Source organism: Gekko japonicus, unplaced genomic scaffold (genome assembly GCF_001447785.1).
Source record: "Gekko japonicus isolate JY-2015 unplaced genomic scaffold, Gekko_japonicus_V1.1 scaffold1577, whole genome shotgun sequence".
NCBI classification, from domain to species: Eukaryota; Metazoa; Chordata; class Lepidosauria; order Squamata; family Gekkonidae; genus Gekko; species Gekko japonicus.
In genome coordinates this window covers 16186-25866 of record NW_015168699.1, presented here as the reverse complement: position 1 = coordinate 25866, position 9681 = coordinate 16186, and the positions used below count along the sequence as shown (strand labels likewise).

At 46.0% G+C, this 9681-nt stretch overlaps 1 protein-coding gene across 1 annotated transcript in view; it reads right to left on the bottom strand.

Moving 5' to 3' along the window:
* Window positions 1–1510: 1510 nt before the first annotated feature.
* KIAA0930 (KIAA0930 ortholog) overlaps window positions 1511–9681 on the bottom strand; it is a gene marked incomplete at its 5' end in the record, with an annotated part of 22818 nt that continues 14647 nt past the window's right edge. The window contains 2 exons of the mRNA XM_015415486.1: window positions 1511–3151; window positions 8221–8376. Of these exons, the coding sequence (XP_015270972.1) occupies window positions 3111–3151; window positions 8221–8376 (197 nt within the window). The remainder of the gene's footprint in view (window positions 3152–8220; window positions 8377–9681) is intronic.

Sequence of the window (9681 nt, the reverse complement as noted above, 5' to 3'; positions counted from 1 at the left end):
TTTGTGCCACTGACCCCCATACTTAACTGACCCCCTTCCCTTGACCTGCCCCCACCTCCCTACCATCTCCTACTACTACTATACAGCCAGGAACAAACCCCCCTCCCTCCCTCCCGTAGGCCTCCAATCTGTCAACTGCCACCATTCTCTGTAAATTTAAGCTGTTGCCTCTGGCAATCCTACAATCTCTTCTCTAATTGTGTAATACTATAATGCAAAGGCCATTTTAGCCTAATGCACGGAAGAAGGTAAACTAAAAGGGCTGGCAACAAGAACCAGCGATGACCAGCTTGCCAGAAAGTTATATGCACACTGCTACCATTAAGCCAACAAACATACACTAAGTCCTTCTCTCCCCCTGTTTAATCGCAAACAAGGAAGTAAGAACGAAGACTTCACTCCAACCGGTTGAAAGGGCGCTGTACACACTGGTCCCTTTCTCACGCGGTTGCCTGTACCAATGTTCGATTCGCCTGGTTCCAGCTGACACCGACTGTACAGAAAAAAACTGGCTCCACCTCAGCTTCGCGCCACCCACAGCACCGCTTTGGAAAGGCTATAAACGGGGGAGGGGACGGAGATCTGCCATCAAAAATGGCCTTCATGCTCTCCTCTCTTCCCCAGCGGGTATGACTTCACTGACCCACATCCCTCGCAGGGGATGCTCTGCCTTACACCCCCCAAGGGGTAGTCACTGCTGTGGAGTAGAAAAATGCAGCCCACCACACTGTTGCGTCATGCGGAAGTGGAAACATCGTGTCACTGTAAAAGTGCAGGATGAGTCACGTGGAGGTATTTATCCATCAGCAACCTTGCATCGGTTAGGGCACACTTTGCTGCAATGCAGGTCCCCAACTTGTACCTCAAAAGCCAACTCGTTAGCAAGCACAATGGGAAAGTGGCTGCAGTTTTTGTAAGAACTTGCTAAAACGACACCCCTTACGAGCGAAGCTGCGCCATCAAGCAGATGCACGACAGGCTGTACCGCATCGGATCGTGCCCTCTTTTGGATAATGCTCCCCCATCCAAACTAGCATACCAGAAAGGCAGTCCCTATCTCGCGTGCTGCCTTTCACATGACTCATCGCCTGCAGAGGTACTAATCCGGCAATAGATTCCATACAGGATGCTGACAACCAAAGAGTCAACACAGGAATGGAGGGGGGGGGGGAGCTATAGCATCTGAAAAATAAGGTTACTGGTGTATCTGTAACCCTGAATAATTGGTCTCTCTAAGCAGGGTATGAAGAAAGCAGTCTGCATCTGACGGACTGCTCTTTTGGGTTTTCAGAAACCGTGAAAGAAAACAAAATTTTACAGCTGTGTCATGCTGGTAGCTGCAGTTCTTATGCCAGTCAAACTGCAACGAATGTGGCTGTTGGGTGCTTGCTCATGTTCACATGGACTCCCTTCACCCCCCCAAAAAGGAGAAGTTTTAGACACTTTTGTCCTTGCTGCAGTTGCTCACACTCTCTCTGTAGTTTCCTGAAAAAAGGAAACCCCCCCCCCCCCCCCCCATCCCTGCCTTCTCTCGCCCTTTAGATCTGGCCAACCAGCCTGGCTCAACTACGCTTTCAAAGCCGGCTTCTGATGTAGTATCAAAAAGATGAGACAGTGTTGAAGGGTAAGTGAATGCACTTTGAAATGTTAAGTGCAGATTTCAAGAGCTGCTGTTTACAGCAAGCTGCATTTTTAGGGCGGAGAAGTTTCAAGGACTTCACTCCTCCTCACCCGTCCCCGGCTCTTGCCCTCCCCTCTCCCCGCTCAGGTTTTGCTTTTAAAAAACGCAGCACATACACACAAGTGTGTTGATCTTCGCCTCGTGGTGACAACAAAAGAACTCTCTGCACCGTAACAGTGATCTGGACCGGAGGGGAGGAGGAGAGTTGAGGACACGGGAGGTACCATCCAAACACACCACGGGCAGGTTGCCCCAGTGCAAACTCAAAAAGGGCAGAACCTATTTAAAAACAACAGCCTGGCCTTGGTGAAGCGGCGCTATGCGTCTAACCAGAGCATCGAGGCCTGCGGCACACTCAAAATGGCACTTTTTATGCACTCTCTGTTGGTCAGTTCTAGAAGGCCTGATCTACAGTTTCCAAATGTCATCCCTTCCCCCTCCATTAACTAGGTTTCTATTCCCCATCACAAACCACAGACCCACCAAATCAAGATCTGGGGAAGTCTTAATGCAGTGGCAAATTATACAATGGTGGTGAAAAATCTGATTTAGAAACCGTTCCAGAAGCCGCCTCCTGGGAGCTTTGATTTCCAGTGATCTCCAGGGCGCCGGAACCGGCTGAGGTCTCCAGGGGATTGGGTACCATGGTCCTTCGTGTTTCCGTACTTCTTACATCCACTGATGGGCATATTGACATCTGGAAGTGCTGCCAGTCCTACGCAGTTAGCCCAGGGCAGTTCTTCGGTGTTCATTTTGCTCCTCTGGACCCTTCTGGCTGGACTTCGGCACTGTTCTTTGGTAGAGAATCAATTTGCACCGTGAACCTTAAAAACATACCATGGAGAGAAAATAACCTGTCGAGTTCCAACCTGACGCGGAGCCACAATGCACTCTGCCCAAGTCCACTTTCCTTTACGGTTACCTTATTCTGCCACCATTTCAACTGTATGTGCACACTTGAAGCTGTCTTTGTTACATGATAAGGAAGGAAGGTTCTCAACAGTCTATGAAATATAGTTCATTGGTACAACAGTAAAAAAGAAATCCTATGGAAATTCCTCCCAGAGTACATAAGGATTAATACATTCTGTTCGTGTTGCTTTATTTCCAGTTACAACGTAAATACTGCAACTAATTCTCCATAAAGCCTTTTTTTTTTCTTAAACACAGCCCCAATTGTTGTAGTGGTGGGAAAGGTTGCTGCCAGTTGCAACTATAAAGTCTTTTAATTTTTTTTTTAAGTATGCACAAAAGATGTACAGCAGAGGAAGGGAAAAGAAGGAAGAGGCACTTCTTGATTGGCTGGCTGGTTATTCCAAGACATCCCTTTTTCCAGTGTAATGTTTAACTCCTGACACTAGATGGTGCTGTTGACAGTTGGTTGTAGGCACTTGGCAGCAAGGGTCCCATGTCAGTGCCAAGCTCTCCGCTATGTCATCAGAATCGGTTTCTGCCGCACTTCCAGAATATCTAGAGAGAGAGAGAGAGAGAGATGACAGGAATACTGAGGAGGGTTCTGTGGCACGCATGTCCATTAACTAAATCTCTGAAGGAGAGACGCAGTATGAAACAGATATCCAAAAGTAGATTTTACCTCGAAACCATGCAACGCAGTATGAAACAGATATCCAAAAGTAGGTTTTTACCTCGAAATAATGCTGACTCTGTGAACTTGGGCAGATCCTGAGAGGGAGGCCAGGGAGGGTTACATTGGTGCTTAGTTCTCATGGCCCTTTCTTACATGCCCAGAGGAATGCAGATCACCACTTTGGGGCTAGGAAGCGATTTTCTCCAGGCCAGTTTGGCCCTTTCTCCAGGCGTCATCGTCTGGGCACGGAGCAGGGGTCACTGGCGGTGGGATGTGTGTGTGTGTGTGTGTGTGTGTGAATTCCCTGCATTGTGCAGGGGGTTGGACTAGATGACCCTGGGAGTACCTTCCAACTCTATGATTCTCTGACTCTATGGTTAAGGTAACTTGCAAGCTGGCCTCCAAACCCGGAACAGGTCATCTTGGCTACCTGGAAAAGCCCAAAAGGTGAAATTTCTGGAGCCACTGCCCTTGAAAGTGTTCAGAAACTTCCACCTGGTTAAACCGGGCCACTGCCTAGCTTTACTTATTTACAGATACGGACTACAGTTCCAGAGTCAGTGTCTAAATGGCCTGTAAGTGGGGTTGCCAACTCTGGGTTGGGAAATACCAGGAGATTTGGGGAGTGGAGCAGGGGGGGAGCGGAGGTTTGCTGAAAGGTGGGACTTCATGATGGTAGAATGCCACAGAATCCACCCTCCAAAGCAGCCACTTTCTCCAGGGGAACTGATTTCTCTCGCCTAGAGATCGGTTCAAATTCTAGGAGAGCTCCAGGCCCCATCTGCGGGTTAGCAACCCAACTTGCAAGACCTGATGAAGGCTGGGGAGAGGAGGGAAGGGACAGTGACAAGAAGTAAAAGTACGTTTGGAAGTCTGGGTATGGAAAAATTCAACGCACCCACGGGTCATTTCCTGCGGAAGCGCACAGGAGCGGAACTCTGGCAGTAAAGAGCCCAGGGGGCGGGCACATGCAACAAGCCCCACCCCCTGCTCCCAGCAGCCCTCAGTCAGAGCAAGAAGCAGCCAGATAAGCTGCAGAACCCCCCCCCCCCCCCCCCCATTGCAGAACCCCCCCCCCGCCACCTAAAACAGTCCAGTGGCACCTTTAAGACCAAGTTTTATTCAGGTACAAGCTCTCCCTCCTCTGTGAGGACAGATCTGCACGTTCCCCCCCCTCAATAGCTAGCAATCCAAAACAGTCCAGTGGAGCCTGAGCGGTGGGTGTTGCCTTCTGACACACTTCTGGTGATTTCACGGGGTGTGGCACATGCAAATAAGTTATGCTAATGAGCTCCTGCACCTCCTTTTTCTACTAAATGACCCCTGAACGCACCCATTTTTAGTGATTGAATACAAATAGAATTACTCTGTTTCAAAAGATAGATCCAGGTGAGCAGCCGTGTTGGTCTGAAGCAACAGAACCAAGTTTGAGTCCAGGGGCACCTTTTAAGACCAACAAAGTTTTATTCTGGGTATAACCTTTGGTGTCTATGTACACATCTTCAGATACATGCACACAAAAGCTTGTATCCAGAATTAAACTTTGTTGGTCTTAAAGGAGCCACTGGACTCAAACTTTGTTCTGTTTCAAAAGGTTTCTTAGAATCCGACTTTGGAATTGTGATCAATAACTGACCGAGCACAGCACAAATGTCTCTGAGTGGATGGAAATGTTAAAGGAATTCCAGAGTCAAACAGCTGAATTTTGGGTACTGAAACAAAGCTGAAGCAGCGTCTGTATCAGCACGCTTGCTACAACTAAAAAGCCATGGACAGGTTTTTCTCAGCTCAAGGTGTTCCTCTGCCACATTCGAGCAAGAGCAAACGGGGTCACAGGCATCTTACTATATTAAGTTACTTCAAAGTGATCTTAATATTGCCACAGTCTTCAAGGAGAATGTCTGATGAAGTTTTTACCTTGAAACAGGAATACCACCAGACTCCAGCAACTTGTTCATGTTGATCTGGGGACACGTATACTATTTTGTGGCTTATATTTCTTGTGTCTATCATTTTAAACTTTCCCTTTTAGCTAAACAGGAATACCACCAGACTCCAGCAACTTTCCCTTTTAGCTGTCTACACCTGCATTTGCAGTTCTGTGGAGCTGGAACTCCCATTCCTTGATGGGAGAGGTTGAAACACACTGTGGTTGGAAGCCAACCAGGGAGCAGTGATTAACTGCAGGTGGAGCAGAACAGAGGGGAGGAAAATGAGAGCCCACCCCGCCCATCTTGCTCCGCTCCACCCTCTCCTAGGAACTCAGATTCCCCTCTTCCATATGGGTTATAAACTCCTTTGGAAGGGGGGGGGGTTGTCTGAAAAGTGGAATAAAAATAGTCATGAGAACACCTGAATCTGGTCTTTTGAATTACTGGCCAACTTTATGGTTAACTAAGCAAAAAGCAGAATTGGCTGCCCTATTATTAATTGCTGCAAAAACTCTGATTGCCCAGGTATGGAAAACTAATAAAGCACCTACAATCCGCCAGTGGTTCCTTAAGATATGGGATTTAATTATAATGGATAAACTAGCTTCACACATTTTGATGGCAGAAGTTATGCCAAAGAAAAAAATATTTTTAGAGATTATGTTAATAGTACAGAAAACAAAAGTTGTAACCTTCCAAAGAAGTATATGGATATAGTTGCTTATTAAATGAGTTGGTGCTGTTAATGTTTATTATTTAATATGTAAAGGTAAAGGTAAAGGTTCCCTTGCTCGAAAGCCAGTTGAATCCGACTCTAGGGTTGTGGTGCTCATCTCCGTTTCAAAGCCAAAGAGCCAGCACTATCCGAAGACATTTCCGTGGTCATGTGGCCGGCATGACTAAACACCAAGGCGCACGGAATGCTGTTACCTTCCCACCGAAGTGGTACCTATTTATCTACTTGCAATTTCTTGCTTTCGAACTGCTAGGTTGGCAGGAGCTGGAACTAGAGACAGGAGCTCACCCCGTCTTGCGGCACCCGGGTCTTGAACAGCTGAACTACTGACCTTCCACAGCCTGCAGTTCAGCGTCTTAACCACTTGAGCCACCGCAGCTCCATTTAATATGTACAACTGTTCAAATCTTATTATTGTAATTATTAAGTCAATACCTTTTATACTAGAGAATTGTACTTAAAATGCTGTTTTATTTTGTTATTGTTCATATGAAAAAGTTAATTAAAAATTACTTTAAAAGAAATAGTCATGAGAAGACCGAACATCCATGTTCAAGCAGAGGTCAAGGTGCAAGAACTTCAGTTATCCTGATGGAACATTCTTCCTGACCCATGAGGGTGACATGAAAAGCCCTGAGCCTTGTTGGACGAGACCACCACACAGTTCTTTATTATGCCACCCCAAATGGGCGGAGCCGAAGTCTGGTTCCCTCCCATTTTCCCAGGCCACTGACCAAAAACTCTGATTGCCCAGGTATGGAAAACTAATAAAGCACCTACAATCCGCCAGTGGTTCCTCAAGATATGGGATTTAATTATAATGGATAAACTAGCTTCACTCTGGAAGCCGAGGAAGGAAGAACAGAGCAGTGGCTCCCGGGCAGCCAAGGGAACTGCCTCTTCCTAGGGGAGAGGCATAAATCTCTCTGCCACTTGGAAGAACACCTCTCAACGGTTAAGCGTTTGGGGTGTCTTCACAGTACTCAGTAACTAATAATAATAATCTTTCAATTATTCAACTAAAAGCTTAGCCAGCTCTGTTTCCTTCACTTGAAAATGGCCAGGGTTCAACTTACCTGAGGGACCGCCTTTGCCCATATATACCCCAGAGAGCACTACGGTCGGGGTCACAACACCGGTTAATTACTCTAGGCCTCAAGGATGCCAGGCTCGATGCAACCAGGGCTAGGGCCTTCTCAGTGGCGGCTCCTCACTGGTGGAATGAGCTCCCAGAGGAGATCAGGGCCCTGCGGGACTTTGTACAGTTCCGCAGGGCCTGAAAGACGGCGCTCTTCCACCAGGCCTTCGACTAGGAGCCGCCCACCACTACCACCAACTATTATTACATCAATATTTGTGGTCAGTGGACTGGCCCTGTATGGAGATCAGACTAAAATGCCGTGGAAGACCGGAAGACCACTAAGTCAGGATTTAGTATGTCACCTAAATTTACTGATTGTTGCGAGCATTTTAAATGTTATTGTAAAGGTAAAGGTAAAGGTTCCCTTGCTCGAAAGCCAGTCGAATCCGACTCTAGGGTTGCGGTGCTCATCTCCGTTTCAAAGCCGAAGAGCCAGCGCTGTCCGAAGACATTTCCGTGGTCATGTGGCCGGCATGACTAAACACCAAGGCGCACGGAACGCTGTTAGCTTCCCACCGAAGTGGTACCTATTTATCTACTTGCAATTTCTTGCTTTCGAACTGCTAGGTTGGCAGGAGAATGTTATTGTACAATTGTTTTAATTGTTTTAAATGTTTTATTTAACCGGCCATACTGTGCCGCTAATGTGAGCCACCCTGGGCCCGTCTGCAGGGAGAGCGGGATAGAAATATAATAAATAAATAAAATCTGGAAGGAAATTTTGAACTAACTGGGTTAAATAAATACAACAAAGTCTGAGTCCAGGAGCACCTTTAAGGCCAACAGAGATTTATTCAAGGTATAAGCTGTTGTGTGCAAGCACACTTCCTCAGATTCAGACGCACTGTATCTGAAGGAAGTGTGCCTGCACATGAAAGCTCATACCCAGAATAAAACTCTGTTGGCCTTAGAGGTGCCCCACTGGACTCAGACTCTGTTCTCCTGCTTCAGACCAACACGGCTGCTCACCTGAGTTAATCAATGGAACACAAAGAGGCATATTCCACCAGAAGCTTTCCCTGCCTTCTGTGCAGTACAGAGGAGGCCTTTGACATACCCTGCCAGTGAAGTGTGTGCAGAGGAAGGTGCTTGTAAATTGTGAGGGAGGAATCTCTGGATCTGGAATGCAGAAGAGGGCCTCACCTGTTAAAATTCGATGCAATGGTAATGTGACGTAGGTTAGGTGTGCATAGAGTAGGAAGTTTTCGTCCGTTCTGTTCAGCTTCAGCCACGAACCCACAAGAGACCTTCCGGTGCCAGACAAGGACCGTGACCGGAGGTTCGTGGCATTGTGCAGATCTGTCAGAGTAGAACGAGGTTGCAAGAAAGAAACAAAGAGTTATCACCTATCCTTCAAACATAATTCAGTTGCCTTACTGGAGAAGATCAACAGGCTCAGCTAGATCCCAGAGGAGCACTAATGTCTGTCCCAAGCATCTACCAGAGGAATCACAGTGTAGACAACACAACAGCAAAAACAACTACTGTGAAATACAATGCTATTGCAATAAAGGCAAAAGTAAAAAGTGATATACTCAAAGCGTTACTATAATTTATTATTTCCAATATTCCATATAAGACATTTAGTACCAAAATATAGTTATTCCCATCCAGTATCAAAGTGGCATACAGAAAACCCTCACAAGGGAAAAGTCCAAGGAAAATTTATAAATAAAATTAATAAAAATCTGCACAGTGTCCAAAGCACAAAGGAGACGGGGCTTCCAGTTAACTCCCATGTTTCGGCGATCTGATCCCCTCTTCAGTAAAGGAAACTGGCAGAGCATCCAATAAACAGTCAAGGTCAAGTATTTTCTATAACGTACAATTCTCTATGTTGACATTATAATAACACTTTGAGTATATATAATCACACTTAACTTTTGCCTCTATTGCCATAACGCTGTATTTCACAGTGTTTGTTTTTGCTGTTGTGTCCCAAGCATCTGGCAATTGGCATCTGGCCCGCCTCTGGACACCGAGGTTTTCATTCGGTGGCACAGCTGACAGCTTGCCTATATTTACATATGGAACTGCCTGGCACCACGTCTATTTCTTTCTTTCAAAAAGGCCAGAAAAAAGAAGAAAAAAACAAACTCCAGTAACTAAATAGAATATTTTTTTTTAAAAAAGCTTTAAGTATACCTAGAAACAAAAATATAACAGTGGTAGCAGAGCTACACTTGACTTTCCATAAATGGTTTCCAAATATCTAAAAATAAGTCCATAATTGTCTGTATGCCATGCGTCATATATTGGTAAAGTTCTAAAGTCCTCAATCCATTGATTTACAGGAGGTGGGCATATGTTTTTCCAGTCCTGTAATATGAGTCTTTTAATTGTAGTAAGGACACGAAGGGTCCATTTTTGTTGCGTATCAGTTAGCCTCCAAGAGATGGGCAGATAGTTTAAAAGAAGAAGAAGAAGAGATTGGATTTATACCCCGCCCTTCACTTGGAGTCTTAGAGCGACTTACAAACTCCTTTCCCTTCCCACAACAGACACCCTGTGAGGTGGGTGGGGCTGAGAGAACTCTGACACAAACTGCTCTTTTTCAAGGACAGCTGTGCCAGAGCTTGTGAATGACTCAAGGTCACATCAGCA